Source organism: Phyllobates terribilis, unplaced genomic scaffold (assembly GCF_046119375.1).
Source record: "Phyllobates terribilis strain yellow unplaced genomic scaffold, ASM4611937v1 Scaffold_2__4_contigs__length_985480577, whole genome shotgun sequence".
Classification (NCBI taxonomy): domain Eukaryota; kingdom Metazoa; phylum Chordata; class Amphibia; order Anura; family Dendrobatidae; genus Phyllobates; species Phyllobates terribilis.
The window spans coordinates 390,498,408-390,512,975 of NW_027362762.1; the positions used below are offsets into that span (position 1 = coordinate 390,498,408).

Consider the following 14,568-nt stretch of genomic DNA (forward strand, 5'->3'; position numbering starts at 1 on the left):
TGTCAAGAGAGGTACCGAAAAGAAAATCTCCTTCACACGGAAGAGAACATAATTTCCCTTTTGTCTGTATATCCCCTGGGCAACATTGCAGCCAGACTGCTCTGCGGCCGGCATTAGACAGGGACGCAGATCTAGTCGCTAATCTGGCGGAATCTGCAGAGGTGTCAGATAAGAAGGCCGCAGCTCCTTTCAATACTGGTAGAGAGGCCAGAATGGAGTCCTGTGACTCATTGTTTTTAACCTGGTCTTCTAACCTGTCTAACCAAACCATGAAGGATCTTGCAGTACAGGTTGCAGCTATGGCTGGTTTCAATGCACCTGCTGATGATTCCCAGGTACCCTTAAGGAAGGTATCTACCTTCTGGTCCAGTGGGTCCTTCAACATCCCTGTATCTTCAAAAGGGAGAGAAGATTTTTTAGAAGCCTTGGACACCACAACATCCAGCTTTGGGGCTTTATTCCAGGATGCGGTATCTTCCTCATCAAAGTGATATTTTCTTTTGAAGGAGGATGGAAGGGGACCCTTTTTCTCCGGCCTATCCCACTCCTTCTTGATAAGCCCCTGCACCTTATCATTAATCGGAAAAACTCTATGTTTCTTCCGATCCAGGGTACTGAACATAATATATTGGACGGATTTTTTTGCCTTCTGGTCAACTAACCCCATTGTGGACCTGACGGCTTTAACTAAGCTATCAACACTCTCTAGGGGAAAACAATGACCTGTGCCTATCTCTCTATCCGAAGAGGAAGAGTCAGTAGAGTAATCCAGCATTCCATCATCGGATTCTGAGTCTGAAAGGGTGGGTGGGGTTTTTGCTATATGGGTCTGGGACGCTTCTTTTGCCTGAGAAAACGATTTTAGCGATCTTTCCACCTCAGACCTAATAAGGGGTTTTAAATTTGAAGCAAAGTCCGGGGTTCCCTCCGAAATTGTTTCTTCAATACATGGCTGGCATAACTTTTTAGGCCAGTCCTTAGTCAGACACACACCCTGTATTTGGATTTCCCCGTATATTTTTTAGGGACATCCTGACCAGGGGAAAGGAGGAAGGAGAGGGAGAGAGAGAATCTACATTACATCAGAAAAAAGTCTACATTAATACGTCGACTTTCACGTAGCTCACTCACCACCCAGTAGTTAAAAACAGGGTACCGTGGAATCATCAATCCTGCTTGAGCTATGCCGGCTGGATCTTGAATCTTTGGTGCTGCGTGTCCCAGAACGCCCACTGCTCCTGCTCTGCAGTAGATGCTGCTCCTGGGTGCGCTTCTGGCGCCGAGGCTGTACACGCTGCAGCTGCTCCGTCTCCTCGTGCTGCTGCAGCATAATCTGCTGCTCTTGCTGCTGATGCGGTGGGGAGGGTTGCTGTGAGGCCATTATGGTGCACTGCGCCCCTGCCTAGCCAGTGATCTACCCTTAAGTACTCTCATTTGTGCCAGGGAGATCGCCGGCCGGCGTCCTTGCAGCTTTCGGTACCTCCCCCAAAAATTACATCCAGGGGTCAGAGGTCCCGTTGCGAGTCATCGGGGGCGCGACTTCCGGTTTCGTCACTTCCGCCGGCGCCCCGTGACATCACATCCGGGAAGCGGGGTTGCCGGCTACCATGCTGTGTAGGTGCCGCAAACCCCCGCCCGCATGCGAGGAGATCAATGTCGGCGCCCTCCGCGGAGCTTCCAGGACACACAGGACCGGCCGCAGCAGAGACTGTGCCCTGCCACAACTGACCGGCCCCGGACTGGGTAAGACGAAATCTTCCTGCTGTCGCCGTCGACGAATCAGAAGGTCCCCCATCAAGGACAGGAAACCACCGAGGCAGAGAGAGGGGCCGCCTTTTTATCTTGAAGGTTCCTGTACTTGAAGGGCGAATCCCCTCTCTCGTTGTGCCGTCGTTGTGCCGTCGTTGTGCCGTGATGGGTGACAGAAAAAAAGCAAGTTAATTGCAAACGTGCTTATTTTCATGCTGTTTAAATAATTGAAACAATATAAGAACTTGTGACTCTCCCATTAAACTCTGCTTGAAGCCTACTTCAATACGATTATAAAACAAATGCAATATTCAAGTGTATAAAACACTGTATTAAGTATGTGAATTTTTTTCATTGAAAATTACAGAAGTGCACACAAATATCAACTATTATATTTAAAGGGGTTGTCCGGTCTAAAACTACAAGGCTGCACTTACTCTATGTAATTCCTCACATCACGAGCACCTCATGCTGTCAGGATTCTCCAGTGTCAGCGCTGGGAATGGTGGTCATCTGACCGCAAGTCATACTCCTGGCCACAATCTAACTAGACTGTTTCCGGCCTCGGTCAATACACTTGTATTGTATGAGGCCATGCCTATTTAGTCGGATTATGGCCAGAAGTGTGCATACCGCACACTTGCGGTCAGATAACCACCATTCCTGTGCGATGTGAGGATTCCCAAGTCTGTAGTGAAATAGAGTGACAACCCTTTTAACCTTTAATTTTGGGTCATGTAGTAAGTAGGTAAATGAATAAGAGATTCTCCCTGGTGAAGTCCCACTGCCATAGTGATTGCAATCCTTTGACCAGAGATCAAATTATCTGACTGAGTGTTCTCTCACAATTAACATGATCAACACCAGGAAAGTCTGTAAAAAAATGGAAGAATTTTTATTTTGAATTGGTCAAGAAATGAATTTGAAAAAGATGAAAAATTTCTGGTATTAGATACACATAAATGATAATTGTCCAATGATCCTGATAAAGATTTACATGAATATGAACTTGAAAGCTGATAGTGTGAACAAACCCATTTTATTATGCTCATAAAAAGATTGTAATAATTAGAAAGACTAAAAAGCAAACAGTTAAAGGACAATTAGTATAATTACATTTTGTGCTGCCCTTTACATTACCTTATTGAAAGTGCTTGTCTGCTTTAGCCACATTACAAAACTAAAAAATATTTGTAATTAGGGGCAGAAGTAGCTAATACAAAAAGTTAGGTTTTCAGCAGAAATTCTATTAAGAGAAAATTAAGTTAAGGGTGTGATATTATTGTTAGCAGCTTACACATTAGTAGGTTGTACAGATTCACATGTCACTCTAGTTAGCACACCGCCTGTCCCCTCTCACTCACTTTTGATACAGGACTTCTGTCTTTCCCTGTAACCCACTACATGACAACAAGAACAGGTGCACTGCTTAGGATGGTGCCATTGCCCCAACCTCCATAACCGTCCACCAACCCCACCTTTCTTGCCTTTCGAAGCGACCACATGCTCAGTCTAAATGGAGCAACCATTCAAAAAATGACTTGCTGAGGTGTCAGTGGATCAAGTGGAGTTGCTCGCTACCAACAGGTGCTCCTTGCCTGCCGTGCATAAAAGTGATGGGAGCCCGGGGGATGGTGCTGCTGATGAGGACAGAGTCACAGGCTCAAGGCGTATACTGCAGGACCATGAAGTGTGTGAGTGCTGGCATTGGGCAACCTGTAGACTGTAGTAGTGGTTTACTGTCTGATGCTGAAGATCTAGAGAGTGTAAGTGACAGCTCAGAAAAATCTCTTGGCGGAGGAGAAGACGGCGGTTACAGTAGCCCATCTGGGGACAATAGGGGAAAAAGGAAAAAGAAGAGTAAATTGTCTGGAGTCAGCAAACAAAGACAAGCTGCCAATGCACGGGAAAGAGACAGAACACACAGTGTGAATACAGCCTTCACTGCTCTCAGGACACTTATCCCCACAGAGCCTGCAGACCGCAAGCTGTCCAAAATAGAAACCCTGAGGCTGGCTTCTAGTTACATTTCTCATCTAGCCAATATCCTGCTACTGGCAGAGGACTGCATGGATGGACAGCCATGTCTACAGTACAGAGCTTCAGTGACCAGTACTGTCCCCAAACCCATCTGCACTTTTTGCCTTAGCAATCAGAGAAAAATAGTAAGTAATGGTCTAATAGCCTTTACCCGTAAAGTATAGTCGTAATCATTATAGTCAGTATAAATATTTAACTGTATAATTTCCATGTATTTTATTAGACATAGATGTCCTGAGACATAGTCTATTGCAATTAAACAGCATTTTGTCAGGGACCCTATTATTTTTGCAGTGTGTAAAGTGTCTTACTGTGCATATGTAACAGCTGAGTACATGTGATCTATAGTCACTACAATGATTTTAGCAATATATTCTATATTTTCCTTAGAAGATACTGTTCGTTTAAAAATATATATATTTATCTCATATGCCAAACCATAATGAAAAAAATATATAATGTAAGTTGTTTTTTTCCTGTTAGAGAAAGTGCAAATTATGACAATACAGTGAATGTTCTGCTAAGACAAAATTGTGAATGGAGATATAAAAAGTTTAAGAGCCTACCAAATAAGCTAACATAATACCTTAATATGCATGTACCTTGAAATTATAACATTCAATCAATTCTAACTATTACACCCCATTATTTATAGATTATTACCAGCACTGTGTATTTTCAGTAATGTCCATAGTCTGCAAACTGTGACCTTATGAAACGTCTTCTAATCTAGTCTCTGTGTTTTCTTCACAGCACAGGGAAGGGGAGAAGCACTTGTCTATTTAAGGTGTATGTGGACATTTACTCTGAGCAGCTTGCACAATACTTGCACTGAATATAGACCTGTTCTAAATATACCCACTTGATACTCTATGTTTACATAGAATTTTTGTAAAGCAGCTTACGTAATTGTTATTTGTAAACAAAAGGAGAAACCATCATGAAATGCACTTTATTTTACACCGAATCAACTTTATCTAAGACAATTTTCAGCTGAAATCTAACTCAGAATGGATTGTTGCACCTGGTGTTGTTGCTATTTTTGCGCAAGAAATGTTAAACCTAAGCACGATACCGGCGTTGGTTAAACCAATGACACATGATGTAACATGATCCTGGACACGCAATGCTTTCATCAGAGTGTGTTGTCATAACACATTTTCACCTGTGCTTCTAATAATCAAGACCCAGTAGTATGTCCAGAAGGTAAATCCTGCAGCCCCTTTAAGAATACACTCTGAATGAAATAAAAACTGGCACATAAAGCACATTATAATATGCTCTTTCTATTATAGGGGATAATATTGTGTTAAGTGTAAAAAATGATATATTCCTGGAAAAATGTAAAATAGTTCTCTGCATACAATCTGTATATGATGGTTAGTAATCAAATATCATAAAGTAGAATGACTCTCTACTTAGAACACTAAATAAAATAGATAATATAATTACATTATGTTAATAATTTTATTTCTATCACTTTAATTAAAAAAATCTTAATTATTGAAATCTTTAAAATAATTTATAAATTGCTAAATTTCCTGCCACGTAATGAAATCAACTATATAGTACCATGTAGTTGAGAGACTACTGTAGGCTGCAAATGACAAGAAATTTAATGTATGTTAACTCCAGTTACATTTAATGTGCTGGAGGTTGTGATATCAGCCAAATATATGCTTTAAGGGTATGCTCATACAGATTTTTTTCATGCACACTTAAAGGGAATCTGTCAGCAGGTTTTTGCTACGTAATCTGAAGACAACATACGGTAAGGGTTAAAATACAGATTTCATCGATGCCTCTCTTATCAGGCTCCGTGGTGTTGCAATGATTGTTTTAGCCCCAGGAGGTTATCATTGCTGGACTTGGGCGTGCTGTGTATGCTAGTCCGACACGCCCCCTCCTGTGATAAGCACCTCACTGTCTATGGACTTTGCACAAAGAGAGCCTGGTGTAAGCGGGTTTAGCTTTCTCAGCTCTGCTTCATTTTAAACCAAAAAAATCTGATTGGGTCAGAATGGCTGCACCCAGTAAACTAAGTGATACATTGCTGGATTCAGCTTTTATTTTCCTACAATGTAGCAAAAACTTGCTGACAGATTCCCTTTAAGCTCTGTACCAAAATCTGGGTGAAGCAAAAAAGGGAACATGACACTCCAGTCCCAATGCAAGGTGCTCAATAAGGGTCCTATCTGTTATGTCATAATAAAAAGATCTAAGCACTTTTTCAAATTGCAAAGTATAAATATACTGTTTTTTGTTAGGCAATCCAAAATATGCCATTTTGGTCATATAAAGTGACCATTCTGAAATATTATATTGGCAATACAAAAATTGCCAGTTTGGTCACATATCATGACATCAGATTGGAGGAGCTAATCATAATGCTAAACAATGATGCAAGAGTGGCAGTATGACCGCTCAAGTAAGAGGCACCTCTCAACCGAACAATTATACTGCCACTTACTGTGCTTATCTTTTACATTCTGATTAGCTCCTCCAATCCAATGTATGAGAAAAGTCATGTTATGTGACCGAAATGGCAAGTTTTCAGTTTGGCAATCCAATGTTTGAGAAAGGTCATGTTATATGACCAAATTGACACAATTTGGATTGCCTAACAATAAACAGTATATCTATATTTTGCAATTTAAAAAAACATGATCACAAGGGGTTCCAATAGTCAGTTCCCTGTAATCTGCTAAAGGACAATCCCTTTAATATAGGTTATAGAAAGTTTCTGATGCCAAACATTCTAAACTGTATTTTGTTCATACAAACATTGCTCAACACTTATGTTAAATGTAAGGTAATAATTAGGCTTTTAAATTGCATTTCTAATAAGCAGAAAATACAATGGACAGTCATATAGTTAGTCAGCACTTAGATTCAATAATTGCATATTTGATAAATAAAATTGTGATCAATACAATTGTGGGACACATCATTGCAGTAATAAGAACATCACAGGTAGAGTTAATAATTATGACACTTTAAAGTGGATCTGTCACTAAGAAATTACACATTATACTAAGGAAGCGTTTCCTTTGTTTTAGTTCCATTTTTTATTTTATTTTTTCTTTTCTGTCTAACCTTAGTACCTTTACTTAAAATTTGTACCTATAATAGTTCACTTATATGAAAAAGTACAGGTGTTTACTAGGTAATGACAAAAATTATTATGCAAAGCCTAGATGAATCACAATTGTGAAATATGTTGTATTACTGAAGAAATAATGACAGGCCCACTTTAATGCACTTTACAACAAGAAATGTCTAAATACCTCAATGTGCATGATTGTATAAATTACTGAATGTACTGTACTTATGGAAACTTTGTATATTTGGTTCTTTATTAGCTATATACAAGATGACACTGATCTATATCATGCATAAATATTATCTTCTGTACTGTAAATACTAAGTATGAAGAACATTCTGACAATTTTCTCATAAATCTCCTCTGCTATTTCTGAGATTATGTTTAATGAATAGTGTGGTTACTTCAAGAATAATAGGTTATATGTTACTTTAGTTTACAATCAGTCAGATAAACACAGTGTCAGTACTCCTACTATTTACATGCTAGACAGCTTCCATGGCTCATGAAAAGACTACATTACTTAAAGGGGTTGTCCAATACCTATAATGCCCTTCATGAATGTTTATCTTTAAGACCTAACCTTATTTGTAATTTGCCTTATTTTAAAAGTCCCTACCATTCTCCCTATACAGCTATTCCCTATATGTGCTTTTTTTTTCTTTACTTCCTGTGATGCTTTGTTTGAGAGGAATCTCAAACAGGACATCGTAGAAGGATTACCCCCCAGTCACTTCTCTGAAGCTTCTATCATCCCTTCTGAAACAGGACGTCATCAGGGGGCAGCGCTGCGATCACTTACCACAGCTTCTGTTACCGCCCTCCCCTGATGACGTCCTGTTTCAGTAGCTGTGATAGAGAAGTGACTTCAGTGGCCACTGTCATACTTCTTTTTTTCCGCCTGCCTGCATCTTCAGTGGCTGCCACTACACTTATTCTGTCCCTGCTGTTTGGATCTTAAGTCGCCACCACAGTCCCTGCTTCTAGCACCACCACCTCTTTCCCTGAAATGAGACGTTCTCAGGGAGCGGTGATAGAAGCAGGGTGAATGACAGCAGTGCCACCCCACAGCTTCTGTCAGCATCCTGAAACAAATTGTCATCAGGGGGCGGATTGGTGTGAGTCACCCTTCATCGATCATCGCCCCTGGTGACTATTGGTTTGAGGGCGTTGCTGACACTTATCCTGCTTCTATCTCTGTCCCCTGATGACATCTCGTTTCAGTGAAAGAGATGGCGGTGTCAGAAGCAGGGTCTGTGGTGGTGGCCACTGAAGATGAGGGTGTCGAGACAGAAGTGTGGCAGTGGCCACTAGAGCTGCCATCATTTCATGACTGCTACTGGACCATGACGTCATAAAGGGACAGAAGCTGTGGTAAGTAACCACCACGGCGCACCCTGATAACATTTTGTTCCAAGTGGGGGGGGGGAGAAGTGACTGCAGAGCTCCCCCTGTGACATCCCATTTGAGACTCCCTTCAAACGAATCACAGGAAGTAAAGAAAAAAAAAGCACATATAGGGATTAGCAAGATAGGAAGTATAGTAGGGAATTTTACAGTAAAGCTTATTACAAAAACAGTTGGGGTTTAAAGATAGTTATTTATAAAGCGTATAAAGTATCAGATAATCCCTTTAACAAAATGTGAAGGGATCGTCTAATCAGCATGTTGTCACCACAGTGATTAGGTGAGGTCCCCCTGTTAGCACCTCCTGGCAAATGGCTGACTTGCTGGAGGAAGCAGCAGCCTGACAGGTAATTTTCCTGTAAAGATTACAGTACAAATGTAGTATTACATTGCCATCTATATAATACAAGGACAGCTCACTGCAGAAACAACTTTCTGTTCTGGCTCCTCAAAGAGGATTTAGAGGGCTATTCTCAAGTTGTCTCTTGAGCAACACACAACTTTTCAGACTCTTTCACTTCCTGGTTTCTAGCAGAGCAGGCACTCCTCCTTGTGTGATAGTTCTAGTGAGTAGCAGATCTGTATTATTAGTACAAATATAAAGCTCACCAAAAGTTCTGCTGTAACACATTCAGCTATCAGTGATTTGTTCTAGACTCTACATTGTTATCACTGTATTTGCATATAAAGATAACAGTGGGTTTGAACAAGCACACAGCTTAGGACAGTGAGAGCTGTGATGCTGGCTGCCAGGGATTGTGATTCTACAGGGTTGATAAGAACAGCTCATATATTAATCAGTGGGCTGGAATAGGATGGGTGGGATATTAGGAGTTAACTTCTTTCCCAGAATGTAATTATTGCACACTCTTGGCCAGGGTCTCGGCAGGCACTAGTGGTGAAGGTACATGGAAACAAGCTATGCACTATGAAAGATAAAAGTTCTCAATGACAGCAGAGAGAAAAGGCAAGTCAATTATAAAGTTGCAATGCTTGCTTACAGGTATATCTAGACACTGTTCAGAAAAACAGCAAGGGTTCCATAGCCATGGAGTTCTGTGAATTCATACTTCAACTTAATGTCCAATTGATAAACACCAATCTAGTGAGCCACTGAGCCTAATACTCTGCCTCACCTAGAAATTGTCAACAATTCTTGAAGGGAATCTGTCAGGAGGTTTTAACTACGTAATCAGAGAGCAGCATGTTGTATGGGGCTGAGACCCTGATTCCATCGATGTGTCACTTAATAGGCTTTGTCCTGTTGTTTCAATACAATCAGCATTTTATCAGCAGGGGATTATCAGTACAGGACTTTTGTGCCTCCTAGTCCTCCTCTTCTGTGTAACCAAGCCCCCCACCGCTGATTAAGAGTTCTCGGCCTTTCTGTCAATACACAGTGTACATAGAAAGCTGTCAATCACCGGTGTGGGTGGGATTATACAGTGCTCAACATTCAGAACACTGCTAGATCTGCAGCAGAGAAAGCTGTTTTATCACAACTGCTGCACCCAGTACAAACTAAGTGTTACATCGCTGGAATCAGGGTCTCTGCGCTTACATAATGCTGCTCTGATGAGGAAGAAATAACCTGGTGACAAATACTCTTTAAGATATAGAATATTGTTTAAATAAACTAACATCATTATAATATATAAGAAAGAAGTGAGAGCCTCTTTAACACTAAATACAAATGTCCTATTTACTATAAGGTGCTTGAGTGAATTAGGAATGTTTGTTACAGATGAATCCTTCAGTCCATATGATCCATAATGGTACGATGCACACTAATCTTTATCACTCTGGATTCAGTGTATTTTATGTGTTACTTAACTGTAAATGAATGTTGCTAATATTTTTAAAAAAAATGTTATACAAGTGTGGTTAACATAGAATTTATTTTGTGATATTTAAATTTCTATGACATTTACATGAATAGTATTTTAATAAATAAAGATTGCAGCAAAATACGCCTTTGTACATTTCATTTAGACTTAGTACAATTGTAATAGGTTTTAGCCACTTTGTTTTTCTCTAAAATACGACACAGATAAAAGATTTCTAAAATGTTTAATCTTTTAGACGAGTGCATGAACCCTGCAGTGTGGTACATTCTGTGTTGTGGGCTAGTAGGCGCTCTGTGTCCCACCATATCTTTCCCAGAGGATGGACAAATCTTAAGGCAATTTTCCACCACAGTGATTGTACAATATCACTTGTTGTGTAGCCCTGATGTTTGGTAATAGAGTTCTTGTACCCAATACCTGCCCTGAACGTGGGGTCTCTTGACCTGAACTAACTTCCTCATATTATTGGGGTAATAAACGAACCGTATATTATGGATGTGTAAATCTAGTCTAATACTGAGTAATATCACCAGACGTGAAAAGAGGATTTATAAACTATCCTTTATAAAAATAAATAAATAAAACACTTTTTGTTTCTTTTATGGTGCACAGTAAAAAAAGACAATAATCACTTCATTTCTAGGAATTCTTATCTTTTAAGTTCACAAAACACCAGGGGGTATACAGTACCAAACAGTAGTTATTGTAAGAGAGAAAATCTCTTAAAGAGTAACTAAACTTTATTCTTTTATAGAATTTTGTCCAGCTTTTTTAGGGGATTTGTCTTTATTACTTTAAAGTAAAAGAACATGTAAGTTGCTTCTAAACCTGATTTTTCCATGGTCTATTTGCCTTTCTTTAGCTGCACTTATATCTTTACATACATATTAAGATATTAAGAGTACAGATGATGGCAGCAAAAGACCTCAGCACTTGTCTCTATTTCTGAGTGTTGTGCGAAGGGCAGGTACAGACAAGAGTATTTTCTCTCATCCATGAGAATTGGGTCGATCTGATCTGATTCTCTCGGAAGAGGAGAAGATGGAGAAAAAAAAATGTCTCCATCTGCTCCGTTCTGTCAGTCTGTGGAAATCAGACTGCACTCAGATTTCACCTGAGTGCAGTCTGATGTTTTCTATTCATTCGTTGACTTGCATCGCCGAGTACAATCTGAATATTGGTTAAAACTTGGGCATTCAATTTTTCCCTCCGAGGAAAAGAACGGACATGTGCATGGGCCTATAAACTAACATTACAAAGAAAATGATAAAGTCCGCTCACCTATAAACTCCTTCCCGGTGTTTCCTTCTTTCTGCTCGGATAGCAGCAGGCTGCTGCATTGAACACAACTTTAGACCAAAATCCAGTGAGTGAGGATACTCCAGTGATGTGGTGTAATTAAAATTTCCATTAATTTGAAGGATGATATTTCCATAAAAAATGCACTTACAAAGACAGCCAATTCACACCATATGGGCAAACAGAGTAAAAGAAACGCTACGCATTTCGGCTTAGAAAAGCCTTAATCATGGTACCAACTCTAAACAAAGTGCACCGTGCATAATAAATCATCGTCATGCTGACTCACCATATGGAGTCTAAGGTTTGGAAACGCTGAATTGCCTGCAAGAAAAATAATATTCTACTACATACTAGCAATAAAGAGGTTCAATATACCTTCAGTCAAAGAAGTAACATGGCAACAGCGTGATTTTCCATATGATATGGTGACACAATATGACTATTCAACAGTGCCAACAAACAATTATAGGGAAGCTAAGTTCCCTCATGACAAAACAGCTCAGAATACCTTTAAGTAAAGGCCACCACGGGGAAAAGATGTAGGCTGTCTACCTCGCCCCAATGCCGTTTTGCTCTCGCTTTTTTTGGGGGCATATACCAAGAATAAGGGGTGGTCTCTATTTATAGTTGGGATGGCCAATCACAACTACCATGTGAGATGAGAGGGTGGGATAATACAACAGGGGGTGGTCTCTCTTTATAGTTTGGATGGCTAATCACAACTGCCATGTGAGGTGAGAGGGCGGGATATTAGTACTGCGATAGGGTGAGTCTGAAACGCCCCTCGGAAGTAAAGTGACTTCTGGAATCGTGTATGGTGGACCGCATGCTGGAACACAAGCGGTCACCTAATAGGCCAGTGGTGGCCTTTACTTAAAGGTATTCTGAGCTATTTTGTTGAAAAAAAAGATTTTCCTGCACTTCCATTCGTAAAATTCATCTTTTTATTAGAAATTAGTTTAAAAACAGGAGGACCCATCATGAGGATAAAACCTTATGCGTTTCTGGCATACACTACGCCCTTAGTCATAGGAATGGATTGAAGTGCTGGAAAATCCTTTTTTCTTCTTTGGTTCCCATGTTCCTTCTACGTTGCTCAGATTTTTCACAAACAGGGAGAATCGCAAATTACTTCTCTATGAAAGCCTAATGTAATAGGTAGCATGTATACACTGGCAATGGCTCTTACTGGTTTTGAAATAGTGCAAAAAGAGAGTAGGGACCTGCCAGAAATAGTGCAAAAATAATTAAGCCCTACATTGCAACATACTAGTGTCGTGCAGTGTGCATTTATGGCCCCTAATATATATTGCACACATATAAACATTACAAATAAATGCACATATACAGGGCTGTTCACCATTATTGGCACCCCTTCGTTTTTTCATAGACTGTACAATATCTTCAGAAATAAATGTAAATGTACCAAAGTTATATCCTCAGGATTTTTTAATTAGTGGTCCAAAGTAATACAACAATAAAATACCAGAATCACTAGCAGTACAAAAATAGATCACTATAACCCTCATCAGTACATGAATACATCACCAGAACTATCATCAGTACATGAATACATCACTAGGACCACCATTAGTACATAAATACATCATCAGGACCACCATTAGTACATTAATACGCTCCCTTGTAGGGAGTTGCCTTTACAACACCCTCCTTTGTGTTAGTTTAGTCTTTCCTGCTAAGTTAGTTGTTGGGTCCCTGAACCTATTCCTCTTCCTATTCAGTTAGTACCTAAACCTGTGTCCATGACTCTTGTTGTTTAACTGAAAACTTGTTCCATTACCTGTGTTACCTTCAGGGGTGTACATAGTAACCATGGTGCCCCATAGCAAAAGTCCTAATTGTCCCCCCTTCTCTCTTCGTGGAGTAGGTGGGGTCATGGCGCACAGGAAGAGTCACAAAATGGCATACCTCACAACTTTTAAAGATAGGGAGAGAGCCGTGTATTACAGCACATACACAATAATTGTGCAACTTCTTAAGCCCTTTTACTGTTTTCATCCACTACAATACACCTTTTGTGGCCCCATGGCCCCCTTTTGTGGCCCCATAATGCTTCTAAAAATGCATCTAACACGCTGCATGACACCTCCACCCAACAGGGAATTCCCCCGCACAGTATGATGAACCCAATGTCTCCAAAACAGTATGATATCACCACAGTACATACCCCCACATAGCATAACCCCCCCACACCCAATGAGACCCCCATATCAACTCATACAGTATAATGGCTCCTCCTGTACAATTCCCCCAAACACAGTATGAACACACTGACTGATAAAAGAAAGCAGAAATACCACTCACCTAGCCACGTTCCACTTTTGTGTTGCTCCACTTTGTGTAGCGTGTGGACTGAGGCACTGCGCAGCAGGCTCGATCTTGTGAAGTAATTGCATCTGCTGTGCTGAGACTTAGACTTAGACGTATAAGCTGAATGGTGGAGAAAAAATCAGACAGATTCCTGTTCCACCATTGTATTCATTGTCGGGCCCACCAGTGACATTGATTCTCAGGCCATGTACCCACGTAGCGTTTTTGTAGCGTTTTTGCGGCGTTTTTATGCCTGCGAAAACGCTTGTAAAAACATCTGCCATGCAAAGCAATGTGAATTTGGATGTGCTGTGCACATGATGCGCTAATTAGCGCGCCAAATTCACATTGCGTTGCAAAATGCAGCATGAACATTTCTACCGCGATTATCCTGCAAATTTTAAAAAAAAAAACAGTTGTTTATTCACCTCTCTGGCGGCCCCCGGTCTGCTCCAGGCGGCATCCTCTCTCCTTGGCATCCCGAGGTGTACTAGCAGGACCTGCGGTGACGTCATTTAGTCACCTGATGGTCACGCGACCGCTGACGTCGGCGGTCAGGTGATGGTCGCGTGACCATCAGCTGACTAAATGACGTCACCGCAGGTCCTGCCAGTACACTGTGGAAAGCCAAGGAGAGAGGAGCAGACCAGGGGCTGCCGGAGAGGTGAATATACAGGTTGTTTTTATTTTTAACTTTTTAATTCTTTATTTTTTTTTTACTATAGATGCTGCATTTAAAGCATCAGTTGTTCACACATTATAAATCCATGCCGGTTGCATGGATTTATA

General features: G+C 40.6%; 1 protein-coding gene across 1 annotated transcript; it reads left to right on the top strand.

Moving 5' to 3' along the window:
• The first annotated feature begins 3,143 nt into the window (after positions 1-3,143).
• On the top strand, positions 3,144-10,179 carry LOC141211818 (transcription factor 15-like). Its single transcript, XM_073664853.1, has 2 exons — positions 3,144-3,914; positions 4,543-10,179. The coding sequence occupies exons 1-2, from the start codon at positions 3,366-3,368 to the stop codon at positions 4,573-4,575; spliced, it is 582 nt and encodes a 193-aa protein (XP_073520954.1). The 5' UTR covers positions 3,144-3,365; the 3' UTR covers positions 4,576-10,179.
• The last annotated feature ends 4,389 nt before the right edge of the window (positions 10,180-14,568 follow it).

What these genes read in the sequence shown, in the direction of transcription:
- LOC141211818 (XM_073664853.1), top strand. Translation starts at nt 3,366, where the DNA reads ATGGGAGCCCGGGGGATGGTGCTGCTGATGAGGACAGAGTCACAGGCT. An exon ending in TTAGCAATCAGAGAAAAATA is followed by an intron (nt 3,915 to 4,542) that starts GTAAGTAATGGT and finishes TTTTCTTCACAG; the next exon opens with CACAGGGAAGGGGAGAAGCA.